Here is a 15,190-nt window from a genome sequence, read left to right as displayed (position 1 = left end):
GCCGACGAGTCCCAAATAGGACGAAACGCGTGTCCTGGATTCCACTGCTAGCCACTATCCATCTTTGCCTACCTGGTGGTTATTTGGTTTGTTCTATTTTTAGTTTGTTCGGTAAGTCTTTTGAACGAGACTTTTATTCGGTGATAACCATTTATCCTAAGTTTTCAAGCAGTCGAGGTTACAAACAGTGTACAGAAATTTTAAGAAGTATCACCACTGAATAATGAAAATAGAAATACACTTCCAAAATAAATTGTCAAAGAACTCTTAAAATCAATAAGGATGACCTATGACGATTTTATTTTATGTAAAAACCCCAAATATTTCATACTTTTTGCCAAGCGTCAAGATTTATCAAAAAGAAGAAGTAAAGATGATAAATACCTGTCGATATGCAATATCTAGCATATGTGTTAAACAAGCAGTGATTCTGTATTGATTAATTTGAGACGAATTTTTTTTCTTAATCTCTTGATCAGTTGTTAATTCACGTGTATCTTTATTTTCAGGTTCCTGAGTTAGTTGTTGTGCATCATTTTCATCCGTACTGTTTTGTTGATTTATTGATTTATTTTGGAAGCTTTCATCAGTTTTCACATTGGACAATAAAAGATTTTGATTTTTTAAATTAGAATCATGGGTTACCGAGAATGAATCATTTGGATGAATATAAGATTCAGTCATTGTAATTTGTTTTGTTGGATATTGTTTATTTGCTTTACGTGAAGTATTGGATGTAAATGGTTTAGAAGTGTTTTTATCATCTGCACTGTAGGATAAAAGACTTTTTGTTTCGTCCAATGTTGTATCATCATCTTCTCCGCCTTCCACCATATACTCATTCTCATCTGATAAAAATTGGTTATCAATCGGTGCAGGGTTTCTATCTACATTTTCGTCATCTTCATCTACTCTTGAATCTTCTAGGAAAATATCACTCTCTTCATCCCGTAAACGATCTTCAGGAACAACATTTTCTGACAAAATTCCGTTTTCATTTAGCCAATCAGCCTCGCTAGCAGTGTTCTGACCTAATGAGTCATCATATTCATCTTGATCTGTCAAGTAGTCATTATCTGACTCATCATTTGTAGGCAACAACAGTTCTAAAAACAGTGATGCTACACCAGCTGCAAACATTGTAAGTAGTTCTTTCATAGGGATCGGGACCTCAACAATGGTTAAAATCTGAAAATTGAAACATATAATAAAGAACACAAAGATTACTTTTGAGAATCAGTCATACCTGTCTCACTCTCAAAGTTTTAATGAGAAGTCACAGTTATTAAATATTAAACACGTCAGAAGTGAGGTGGGTATCATCACTGATAGAAAACTATAGTTAAGTATTAAACGAATCTACAAAAGTGGAAAGAATCATCGTATGCTATCTCAGTAGGCTGAATTCAACGAAATTATCATGAATAGAGTTAGTATTCCGTTATTTTAGTAGAAAACCACTACGAAAGCCTATTTTGTTCATGAATCTGAGAGTTTAGAGATGTAGTAAATTCTTTAAAGGTTTATGCATATTTTGATATATTACATAATACTTTACACGACCAACATTTGGTAAAAGTAAAGCACTAAAGCCTTTATTCTTTTATTTATTTTTTCCCAACAAAGAATTTACTACAAAAACGTAATGAAGTCATTAGTCGTTAATGAAATAAAATAATCGTATGATTCCGTTGATTGTATTGTATTTCTTTTGTTATTTAAGGAAGGTCATATGAATCTCATAAACATTAATTTTAAAGAGAACAGTTTATTGGGATTGCAGATTAATATTTTCAGAACAAATATATACAGGAAATTAAGAAGTCAGATTGTAATCTTTTTAAAAAAATTCATGTGAATTTTCTTGTTGTGGACTTAACTATTCAATTTATTTGATATAATGGTTATCAGATATGGCAAGGTACCAGTCAAAGCGATCAAAGAACAATGATATATGTTTAAAATAAGGGATTAGGATGAATGAAATAATGTGTGCTGTTTATATTATTCAAAATAAATTAAACAGTACTTTTATTCAGTTTCTTATGCAGAATGACTAGCAATAATATTTATACATCAAGTAAATGACTATTAGGTTACTTAAAACGTTATTTAGAAGTTCTAATGTATGTAAACGAGTATGCAGAACAATCAGAAGTTTACGTTTCTTATGGAAATTTTGATGAATCTGTTGGTATCATGATTTCGGAATCAGTGTTGAGAACAGTTGTAAGGAAAATACTAGTCAAGCTTAGGCTTTAAGTTAAGAAGTTATGTGTAAACACCGTTTGCTTTCAGATCATTTCGAGTAGAATTTCGTAGCTTGTTAAAAACTCTTAACGTAGGGAGTAAGTTCCTACTTCTCATATCATTTGGTCAAATTTATTTTTACCAATTATGACTAATAATATTACATTTATAACTGATGTTCTAACATCTATATGCTTATTAGCTGTCATCCAAAATTATCTACTTTGTTAAGAAATTAGTCTTGGTATTCATCAAAACTATTTATTTACGACATCAACGGCGGCTTTGGTAAAATAACTCAAACATAGAAGTGATAACAATCTAGGTTGAGAAATGTCGCATACTTTTATATGAAAATTAGAAATAATGTATGGTTAAAATTACCTCTAACCAACTTAAAGCTTGATCTTGCACGCTAACTGGAGTATTGATAAAACGTTCACTGGCAAAATGATAAACTTTCTGTGGTAAAAAAGGAAATGGTCCAGCAGTCGCATCAAAAATCTTTCTGTTCCGATAAAAAAAATAAAAGTATTTAATTTTAGAAAATTTATTTAAATAATACATTGAGTCGGGACTTGGAAGCAGACATCAAAGAAAGTGAATAACAATTGAAAACAATTGGGAAGGACTGCTTAGGACAAATTTGGTTGGAGAATCCTGGTCGGCGTAAGCATGTAGTTAGTCATTGAGTAACAGAACAGGTTCTGAGGAGTATCAAACTACGACGAATTAGGTACCTAGTTCGTTTTGGTTTTCAGTAATCCTGCAAGAGATTTCAGTTCGAAACAAAAAACACTTCCACCGCATGCACAAGTAGTTACCAAGATTTTTAAGCAGTCTCAAGTTACAAGGGGAAGAGCGTTGAGTGGTTTGTGTAGATGGTTCAATAAAAAAATAATCTGTATGATAGATTAACCTGATTCATGGAAGTTTGAACGCGGGGAAACTAATGTCTAATTGTATGCAATACTAGTAAACAAATGAAGTCATTTCTGATAATCGACTATATTCTCTTGTAATATCAGTTTGTATGTTAAGCCCATACACTTTATTCTAGCTTCTGGCCAAGCCAATTCGCCTATCCATTATGAGTCATATTTTGATCTTGTTAATTATTCGCTTATTAATCTTGACTACTTTTTTATATGAGCGCATGTGTATGCACACTTCGAATCTTATTCATCATATGTCTGTCATTCATTTTTGTCTGACTATAAATGTTGATTAACGCTTGCTTAAAATGAGTTGGCTTCCCCGCCATCTCCAATGCGCGCGTGTCATTTACGTTCCGCTCTCATCTATTTGCTTCATCGCTCTGGTTCCCTGACCAGACCAATGAGTGTGGAAGTTATATGTATTCTAAATCCATCCTCGCATTTGACTTATTCAACTCCGTTATTCACCAACGCGGATGAAGTCATTTATTACATACGAGGATAGACAGTACGTATATTTTGACAACAAAAAATCATTCATACGATCAAAAAGGAATCAGATTTAGGGCACAACATTCTATAATGCGAAACTGTTTCAGAGTTTTATTTTTAGCGAGTTAGTTTTCTACAAGATGGGGTCACTAACCCCATGCCCAACCTTTCTCCTTTATCCGAACTTGGTACCGGCAGTAACTCCAGAGGGGCTCTAGGGGAAACTGTCCATAAGTCATCAATTGAAGCTATTTTTGTGAACTTACAAAAGTCATAATCATGCAAGTTTATCTTCATATTCGATTATTTGAATGTTAATAAAAATAACGATTTTTTCTCTTCAAGATATTTTTCTGATTATTTGTTACTAAGTTGCAATGGAACTCAAATGTTTCCATATTTCTATGAAAATCGAAACAAGTATGTTTAGACTGAATCTAACATACAAAAGAAAATCAGTTATTTCTTATCGGTCACTCAATATGTATCTTTTAATCGCTAAAAAGTCCCATCCGAGACATATGAACGAAGGATGTGGTTTTCAATATTCCTTTCTCTTGACTTTCTACAATTATATATCCACATTAATGATCCAAAAGTGATCAGGTTCAAGGCGAAGTTACAGCATGTGAATTTAGGATTGTAAAATAATATAAAATCGTTAGTGTTGAAATGATTAGTATGAGGTGCTGACTTGAATAGGTTTATGCGTTAAATGAAATTGTGAGATTGTAAGTTAGAATAAATATGGTTAACATAGGATGATAGAAATAAGAATGTAATTACAAATCATAAATCATGTAGTATATATATATATATCTTTTAGAAAGTTACTTTTGTTTAGAAAAACTGGTTTAAACATATATATCTTCTATAGCTGGAAGAAATTAACGTGCAAAATAAGTTTTAGATACTTCTCTGAATAAAGTTATCAACTAATGAACTTACTTCAAAAGAATTTCTAATTCTGGATAATCAGATCTTGAAACTTCAGTTCGGATTGATTCTAACCAATATGGCATTACAAAATCCCAAGTCTGTTAAAAAAATTAAAAATTTAATGTATAACGGAAGCATACGAAACGAAATGAATATTTAGGTGACTCGAAATTCGATGTCTCACATTATCTTGATTCAAATTTACAAAACGTGGACTTCAAGGTAAAAAGTAAGGAAATTTTCTCATATAAATGAATAGTGCTTATTCAGTCAGTCAGTCAGCTACAACGTAGGACCAGGAACATTTATGCATCGGTCCAAGTTGCTATACCTCATTAGCACAACAAGATGAACACCGGATTCATAGTAATAGTTAATTTAGTGGTGGTAGTATATAAAAGATAGGTTGTATATAAGGATATAGTATAGGAAGGAAGAACTTTATGAAGCGATTTCGATCTTAAGGTTTAAGGGAAGACAAAGAGTGTATACACCTACGCCATTGTGATCGGTTCTGAGCCATGTCACCTAGAGTTTCCAACCATTGGTTACGATAGTCAAGCGGACCCCAACCAGGTAGTCTGCATCTACCAACATGGCTCAGATCATAAGTTAACGACTTTATGGACTGATGCCATGTTTTGGTTTGGCCGCCCCTAACTTTCTTCCAACCATCCCCTACACTAGTCAGCATAGCGCGTCGTGGTAATCAGTGTTCAGGCATACGTAACACGTGGCCCCACAATCTCAGTCGATGAAGATTCATGACCTCATCAACTGATTTACCATCATTCCCTAATACCCTGTGTCGAACCTCACTATTACTTACCCGGTTATCCCAGCAGATGCGAGCAATATTTCTAAGACATCTGTGGTCAAATACTAGTAACCTACGAGTATCTTCTACTCTTAATGGCCATGTTTCGCAGCCGTAAAGTAGAACAGAACGAACTGCTGCGCAGTATACTCGTCCCTTAATTGGTAGACGGATATCTCGTCTTCTTCATAGGTGACGTAAGTTGGCAAAAGCCAAACGAGCTTTTTGAATCCGTGCTGAGATTTCGTCAGGCACTAACTCATTAGGGCTGGTCAGACTTCCAAGATAAGTGAAGTTGTCGACGCGTTCGACTACTTCACTCCCTATCCTTAGTTCAGGTGTTAACGCAGGCTAGTCCTGGAGTAACAATTTACATTTGGATGGAGAGAAACGCATCCCAAACATCCTGGCATTATTACTCAGTTCTAACAGAAGACTCTGCATTTTGTCAGCGTCTTCACCAAACACGCCTATGTCATCTGCGTATTCTAAGTTGATTAGCGGACCCCCTGGTAGGAGATATTCCTCCCATTAGACAACCATTACAACGTTTCAGAGTTATATTTATAGGGATGAACATCAATGTTTGTTCACCTATTCATCTAGAATGAATATTTTAGTAATTGAATAAAAGGGAAACCAAATTAAAGATTCCTTTAGTTAAGTGATAAATTAAAATTTTGATACTATGATTGTGTACATTTAAGTTTTATATTCAAGTTTCGTAAAAAAAAAACAGTATGACTTTGAACATATCAATAATAACAGTTAACTACATATATCTAGGCTAAATGTACTCGTATCAGTTAAACTAACCTCAAACGTAATAATATCATATGGTATTAAACTACCAATACGGCTGAGACCATGTTTCACTCTTGACAAATGATCACTGATTGCATCCCTGATAGATACAGATATATATAATTAATAATTATGAAAATATTTTTAAGTTCTTAAATGAAAATTAAGATTTCTAAAGAGGCTACTTCAAATGGAAAATAGTAAGGAAATAGTGAATCTTCAATGAATTTGGTTAATTTATATCATTTCGTCTAAATAACGTTGATTTTGTAGCGTCTGATGTTTTGTCAAGTGCTTTGTAATTTTATTCAATTTTAGCGAGAAAACAGAGTGTGGATTTTAGTGAATGATTAGATTCCGAGTAACTATAAGAAAGCATTAGAAATTACTTTTCAAGAAAGAGTTAATTTTTTGGACAGTTGGTTTATAGAGATTCAATCAATTTTGAAGGTAAACTTCAAACGGACATAGATTAGAAAGAGAAATGGTTAACGTCAATAAAAATTGAAAATTGAGTGATAGTCATCCCAAACAGTGCATCGACCGGAGTTCTAGATGTAAACCACAGTTTTTACTTTTCTCTTAGTGACAAACCGCAACTTAATGTGGACCTAACATAGGGTCAAATTCGGAAAGCTATATCGTCAGAGGGCTGGCCATTCTACTGTAGTATCGGTTGTTATGTTAAGCCCATATACTTTATTCTAGCTTCTGGCCAAGCTAATTCACCTATCCATTATGAGTCATATTTTGATCTTGTTAATTATTCGCTTATTAATCTTGACTACTTTTTATATGAGCGTGTATGCACACTTCGTATCCTATTTATCATATGTCTGTCATTCATTTTTATCTGGCTATAAATATTAATTGACGCTCGCTTAAAACGAGTTGGCTTCCCCGCCATCTCCAATACGCGTTACCTTTCGCTTTGCTCTCGAGTTGGCTTCCCATCCATCTCCACTATGCATCATCTTTGCTTCGCTCGCTTACACTTGCTCATGTGCTCACAGCTTTCTGGTCTGCATCATTCATCAATAAAAATGTAGTTGCCGCTTCCTTTTGCCTTCTGATTTTATACACCGTTAAGATTGGTATAATAACGGTTATCGAAGTGAACTATTATTGAAGCACGGCACTACACTACAAAACGCCTCCCCCTTCGAGCCTCTGCCCTGACCTCAATTGATAAAGACATATATCGCATATTTAACTTGTATATGTTACTTTGGCTAATGCATTTGAGCAATGGTAGCATTTAAAAGTCAAATACGAAGTATGGCTGGAAAATTGCATTTCATTCATCTATGTGTTAGCCGACAAAATGGCTCGAGCTAAATTGCTTAGTTTTGTATATCATGATACAGTATTGGAATAGATACGAAAAGTGTAGACAAATAGTCATAGACGAATACACTTACATAGAAATGAATATGAAGATATAGTCACGATTATTGGCATATTAACAAAAAATATATATCAGTATAGGGTTGTGAAGATTGGTGAGATTTGATCGGGTTCACTAATCGATCAAAGTTAGACCATCATTGAAAACCTGAAAGCACTGGACACCCGTTTCGTCCTAGTGTGGGCCTCTTCGGCAGCGCGCAACCACGATCGCAAACGCGGAATTTGGACCCAGAACCTTCAGTCTTGCGCGTGAACGCTTAATCTTTAGACCATTGAGCCGGAATCCAACAGTATTATTGTCTAACTTCAACCAATCGACGATATTGCACGACCATGTTTTGTTGTCGGGCAGTTATACAGATATGAATTGTGAATGCTATGACAAAATCTGTTAAAATTAGTGAATGAGATATCATCTATTTAATCCTTATTTGACATACTTTCTGAAGCTTTATAGAAACGAATATAAGTGTTTTCGAGCACGTATAGATGTAGACACACCTTGCCTTGAAACTTTCTAATAACTCACTAATCTTGATAAAGGATCACTTTTTACTTTCATTTACACGTTTCACTTCAAACAACTTATTACAGTAGTAACAATAATCAATAATTGATCTAGATTCACTTACCAGCAGCTTCCAACCCGGGCATAATTTAAGGGATGAGGAAGTAATACTGCGTAGATCGCTTCCGGATGAAGACGATGAACTTCTTGGATCCATTTCAGAATGTACTTCAACGAAAATAGTGACCAAAAAATATGATTAAAAGTGGTGATAATTAAAAAATTACAATAAATCAGACAAGCGTTATGAAAATGACAGTGTTGGCTTACATGTATGTTATCTCTAGAGTAGTGTGTTAGGACAAAAACAGAATTACGGTGTTGACATAGGTGAAACAGTATTAGTTATTAGGACAGAATACGTGCGGAACACTGTTTGACACAATTGTTTATATAGTGGCTGATAATCAAAACTATAAAGAATTGTATCTTGGATCAGTTCATTAACATGTATATTCGTTTTAATATAATATATGCTGCTTGTTTGACGAAAGATATGGTAAGACATGGTAACACTGGATGTATTGAATAACCGTTGATACACCGTGTAAAATGACTAAGACAGAAAAACGAATTAGAGTAAAATACAAGTACAGTTTACGAGACTAGTCAAACGAAATAGTTTATGTACAGATATGTTTACTCAGTAAATCCATTCAGTATTACACGAACATGGAAAATCTCTTCCTAATTATATGTAAGTTATAAGTATTGGGAGTTAGTTATAAAGCATAAACACAACGTTCGATAGATTATATGCATATAAGAATAAATTTCAAGATGGATGAGATATGAAAGTGATACCTTAAAAATATCCGTTTTCATGCAATAAAAAATGACAAATATAGGAATAATCAATAATAATTGACAATTATACTAAATATCTACAGATTAGTGTACGTTTTCTATGAAATATAATCTGAAATAGATGAAGTATAGATAAAATTGAAAATCAGGATACGCATTTCATCCCATTTAGAACTCTTCAGTTGAATGGATTTGCACACCGGTGTTGACATTCACTATGGGACTCGAAATATAATGTGGAAGTTCAAAAAATTAAAACATAATATACTGCATCACTTACTTCACTTTTAATCCGTTCCAACAAGTCACCCAACTCATCTGAAAAGACAGAAAATCTATACAGTCAATGTTACAGAATTAAAAATTATTACGCAGAAATTGCATTTCCTATACTGAAAAATTCATTTAGATTACTTTCTTACTTTAAAAGATACTTTATCATTAATAAATTGTTTAAGCCAGAATCTATTTCAACTATAATATACTTAACTATTGTGGTGTGGGTTACTGATATCCACACAAGTAATATATAGTGATGGTCGGGCATTGAATGTATTTCAGTAGAAGATCGATAAGGAGAGAACGGGAACGATAAGCCGTTGGTACGAAAATGCATGAGCAATTATAATCGGAGACTATGAACAGATATTTGGAGAAGAAACAGTCAAATTGAGACAATTGATTGTTATTTTGCAAATTAACTGTTCACTATATGGTTCTCATATTTTAATGAGATATTCTGTAATGTTGTGCCTATATGCATTCGATTGTCCCCACTCATGTTCTTGTTCACTACACTATTAGCAAATACCTTTATCACAAGTACATTTAAAATAAGTTCAATGAAAACACAGAATTTGTTTCGATCTATACTTGTGACTGTTTGACTAATTCAAATAATTAAATTCAAACATTTCATTAAACTGAAACGTGCAGTGATTCTTCATCGTATAATACAAAATGAATAATTTCTTGCAATAAATAGAAAATACGCATGCAAAAAAACGTTATATTAATCTTAGTGAATAACGAGAATAAGGTTATATAACGTATCAATACAGTCATAGATAAACAGGAAGGGGAATGTTCTAGATATATTTTTAAGCAATAATTTAGTCTGCATGTTATGAAGCAAAAACACTCAAGTTATTATGTTTATCTCAATTAATTTTAAAGTTTAGAATGTTTATATTATATTTATCATTAACAATAACAACACTATTACTCTTATTAATATTATTGTTATATTCATTTGAGTCGAAAAGTAATTACCTTATTGAAGCAGTACAAATCTTCACCTTATCAGAATAGCTAACTGAAATACAATAAGTAATACGGGAACAAAGGTACTATGAATTGTTTCGATACTGAATGACCGAAAACTACTTATGACTAATCAAATATGTCAGAAAATAAGTCAAGGTAAGAACGGGTATTTAGAAACGAATAACCTAATATTATTAAATAAATATGACAATGAAATGTGTCGGAATTAGTAGACCTAGTGAGATGTAGATGTTGGGAGAGAAAATCAATGAAATTCCTTTTGGTATGCAATTTGAGATTAAATATTTATATGACAATAGTCTTATCGATATACGTAATGCAAGTATCTTTTTACTTTGTAGACTACAGTTATAAGTCCGCTGTAAATGGATGACCAATGTTGTCCATGTGTTCTATTCTTAGAACTTTGGGTATTCATCGCCATCTCTTTTAAACCATCCTTGACTTTTCGTAGATTATGGATGGCTTTAATAATCGATGACACAGATGAATAAACTAACAAGTACAATCAAGGTTGTCAAATCTAGAACTTGTGTTTCAGGTTATAGTAAACCCATCTCGGCCTCAAAACACAAATCTTAACACTTATCACAGAAAGTCTTTCTAAGTAGGTTTGAAATTTTCTTTAAAATGTGTGTAGTTAGTCTACTTATGAATTTAACTTTCATTCAGTGTCTTATATGGCAGAGAGGTTAATGCTTTTTTGTGAGATTTTGGCTTGATACATCTCCATATAAGTTTCGGTTGATGAGTATTTTCAATCCATAAGCCTCTCACACAACGTGTCTCAACGATTTCATTCAGCAAGAAATACAATTAAATTTCCCTTTAATCAAAATGTAAAAGATCCATAGAAACTATTTACATGGCATGTTCATTTAACTTTGCTGTAAACAGACCTCCTCTTCTAGTAAGTTTAATATCGAGAACGTAAATCACCAGTCCATTTTCCATTTCCATTTAATCTCTACATGATAAGTGCTAAACTACTAGCTAAGCGCTAAACAACTATGCTTGAAAATTTAGCTTATTAAATTAAAAGTTGTTTTATTGATGAAATAATTCATTGAACATCACAAACAACTCTCAAACAATTAAATTCCATTGAGATAAATTTAGATGGTGAAATGAGATGAAATCTACCATAATTGATGTGAAACTGAAAAGAATTTGAAATATAATAACACTAAGAAAAAATATACCACTTTCAAAGTAAAGGGATTAGTTAATTAGAATAGGAAAAAAGACAACTTTTGGGTTTCTACATTGAATTTATTAATGCTTGACTTATATCTTACATCACTTTATAAATGAGCTGCAGAAACATATTTGTTTATTGCTCAGAGCATTTGAAATAATAATAAAAAATGACTTCATGCTATCTAGGAGTAAGGATGACAGTTAAGTGCATCAAAATCTCAGTTCTTTCTAAATAATTTATCAATAACACATAAATCAACTATATCCTTAAATTCTAACCTTATACCTTGAATAGTAATACTTGACTCAAACCCTTTAATTTGTAACCGTAAACCTTTCATCCTAACCACAATCAGGAACACAACAAGTTTTCTGAATTTTTCAATGACTAAGTTTTCAATCAGTCTAAGCAGTCACCCTGGACTAATTTCATGAAACACTACAAAAGATATGTTGAGATTAATCCTACAACATAGTACAGTTGAAACGGGTTAGTTGTAGCTATATCAAACTTGCCCTAATAATGCTGATTTAGTTTTATACTTAAACTGGGTGTGTTCTATGTTGTTTTCTAATATCCAAAATATACCTCAGCTGACGATTTTGTGTTCACAAGCATGCTTTGGCAACTCTGTGTTCACCGAAATTGTTTGGCATGTATTAAAAAAAATAAATTACAAAGTTCCGAAATATTTCGTATTCTTAATACACTATCTAAATGAAGATTGTAATAAGTATTGAAATGGCGCTCCATTGATCAAAGCATTCGATTGTTAAGCGTTAAGCTTCTTATTAGGATCATTTAGGCATATTAATTTGATCATGCATTCATAAACAATAGTTAATACGTATACATTTAAAGCAAACGTGGGAAAGAGTAAATTTAATGCATAACTGGTGCGTTCGGATTAACATTAAAAGCAGTGCTGTTGTGATAAGTTACATAGAACTAAGCAAAATTAATCATAGAATCAGTATAATGAACAAGGTAATATATGGCTGTGCATAGATATATGTAAATATATTTTATGTGAATAAGCAATATTAGGGCAGCAGTATGTTTTATAAATAAACATTATAAAAATATACATGAATGTATTTACATCGTCGTCTCAAATTTCCCCGACCATCGAATGTGATACTTGCTAAAATCAATAAATAATCAAGTTTATTTGTTTATTTTTGTAATAACTAATGAAATGATTTGCTTTAATAAAAGTGCATGAGATAAATTATAAAACAATTAAAAAGTATAGGGAATTTATTGTTGGTAACGTTTTTTAGCTACTTAATTCACAGTTAGTAGTTTGATTAAATAACTAAACAAAAAATGAAGTAACACAGTGTTGTTGTACATCAGTTCCAGATGATACAATTCAAAATGTTATAATATAGTACATACGATTTATATTTTACACTAATTGCATATTTTTTTCTTTTTTAAAATGTTCATCGGGGTATGATGTGTTATAAGCGAAATGAACATGTTTATGTTTGAAACGTCATACAAATTAATATTTATGTGTGAAAAATATATGCACAAATACTTTTTTCAGTTGACTAAAAATAGTTAATGTCCGTCATGAACCTAATAATTATCTTTGTTAATTAAGCAACAATTTATTCATCATTTCATGTGCTTTCTCCAACTGATCTCTTTTACAAACTTAATAACTGTTCATTACTAATACTGACTAAAGCACAAGTTATCTAGTTTACATAAATTAATATTTAATTATAAAATCCTATCAAGTTTGGAATTACATTAGTTATTCTTTATTATACCATCGAAGAAATCAAAATATTTACAAAATAATAATAACAATTATTTACCCAATGAGTAACTATAGATACCTCTAGAAGAACACTTCCACGGTGTGAGCAACCGGGAAGTGATAACTACCCTCATACCTCTAACACCACTCAAGAACTGAACTATAGGAAATAAATCATTTTCTTAGCACACAAGTATCGTAGGCCAGTCAGAAGACGTCAATTATAATCACGTTTATAAAGATCTGACAATAAGTTATTTACTGAATAGTTAATGTACAGGTGTGTGATATAGGCACTTTAATAAGTCACGTCTGCTACGCAAGATGTCCTTTAATTGTTATGTCTTAACATCATTTTATTGACCACGAACAGAATTCTCATCCAAGAGAATCACTTATAAAATAATTTACCACTTTAAAGAAAGAGAGAGAAACGAGCATCTCTGAGTTCAGATGAATGAGTTTCTGTAAAATACTTTTTTTTAATTTTATGATGTGAAGATTGATTACAAACACTGAAATTTTCATGAACAGTATAAAAATGTTTACGTTACATAGATGATAATTGCAGTCAATTAATATCACCTAACCTGTGCGATTTTCCTAGTATCTCAGAATTATTGAAATACTGTCATTGTATCAATTCATTTAAGAATGTAAGTGAAGGGAACAAGAGAGTGCATCAACTGATATTAGTAGGTACTTGTGGATATAAAAGAACTAGCAAGTAGCTATGGTTACTTGTCTAATTTCCATAATTATTGGAATCGCAACAAATGACAGGCTAACAATTTCCAGATTGTTATTAACCAATCACTTTTAAGATTATCGAAAACAAAACTACGTCAATTTTGAGTGAAACATTATTATTTCGACAACAAAGGGGCTGATGTAAGTCAGTCAGCTACAACGTAGGACCAGGTACATATATCCATAGGTTCAAGTTGCCGTACCTCATTAGCACAACAAGATGAACACCGAATTCATAGAAGTAGTTAATTTAATGATGGTAATATATAAAAGATTGTATATAAGGATATAGTACAGGAAGAAAGAAAGGTATGAAGCAATTTTTATCTCACAGTTTAAGGGAAAACAGGGAGTGTATACACCTACGTCATTGTGATCGTTTCTGAGCCATGTCACACAGAGTCTCCAACGATTGGTCACGATAGTCACGCGGACCCCAACCAAGTAGTCTGCATCTAACAACCTGGCTCAGACTAGAGGTTAGTGACTTCAAGCACTGATGCCATGTTTTGGTTTGGCCGCTCCTAACTTTCTTTCAAACATCCCCTGATATAAAACTATTATTTCACATCTATTGTCTTGACATGAAACAATATCAACCGTTTGAATGATGAACTCAAAATTAAAATGACACCTGTTTCGATAATCAGGTTGGTCTATATGTAAAACTGTTTCGAAATAACTAGGGTGCAAATTTTACGACAAATTGACAACATTTACTGTGAACTAGCATTTAAACAAAATGATATATATATATATATATATATATATATATATATATATAGCGCAAACAAACCTTCTGCTGTATAGATGGTATCCATAAACCAGTTAAAAATACCAGCTGTAATTCTTGTAAGTAATTCCTAAACGATAAGTTAAAACGTATACAAAATTAATGAATCATGAATAAGATTGGTCGTTTATCAGGTCCAAAAAACGTGGTGTTACCAGTTCATGTAGATAAGTTAACCCAATTCCTCGAAATTTTTCGTCATCTACTTTATAGGGAACATAAAGTCTTCAAAATAATCGAATAGTAAATAATTCTGAATTCATTGTTTTTTGCTGAAGCTAATGATAGTAAGAAGTTGAGATTGAACGTATTTACTTCAAAAAATAATACGGTCTCCCACTTTTAATTGAAGATCTTATC

At 32.3% G+C, this 15,190-nt stretch overlaps 1 protein-coding gene across 1 annotated transcript in view; it reads right to left on the bottom strand.

Moving 5' to 3' along the window:
- The window catches only part of Smp_148250 (hypothetical protein), a gene marked incomplete at both ends in the record, with an annotated part of 98,424 nt that overhangs the window by 68,873 nt on the left and 14,361 nt on the right, over positions 1-15,190 (bottom strand). The window contains 7 exons of the mRNA XM_018795750.1: positions 385-1,188; positions 2,635-2,758; positions 4,629-4,717; positions 6,253-6,340; positions 8,283-8,386; positions 9,306-9,343; positions 14,834-14,900. Of these exons, the coding sequence (XP_018650031.1) occupies positions 385-1,188; positions 2,635-2,758; positions 4,629-4,717; positions 6,253-6,340; positions 8,283-8,386; positions 9,306-9,343; positions 14,834-14,900 (1,314 nt within the window). The remainder of the gene's footprint in view (positions 1-384; positions 1,189-2,634; positions 2,759-4,628; positions 4,718-6,252; positions 6,341-8,282; positions 8,387-9,305; positions 9,344-14,833; positions 14,901-15,190) is intronic.

Source organism: Schistosoma mansoni, chromosome 2 (genome assembly GCF_000237925.1).
Source record: "Schistosoma mansoni strain Puerto Rico chromosome 2, complete genome".
Lineage (NCBI taxonomy): Eukaryota > Metazoa > Platyhelminthes > Trematoda > Strigeidida > Schistosomatidae > Schistosoma > Schistosoma mansoni.
Note: the sequence above shows the minus strand (reverse complement) of the source record. Positions and strands in the feature narration are given on the sequence as shown.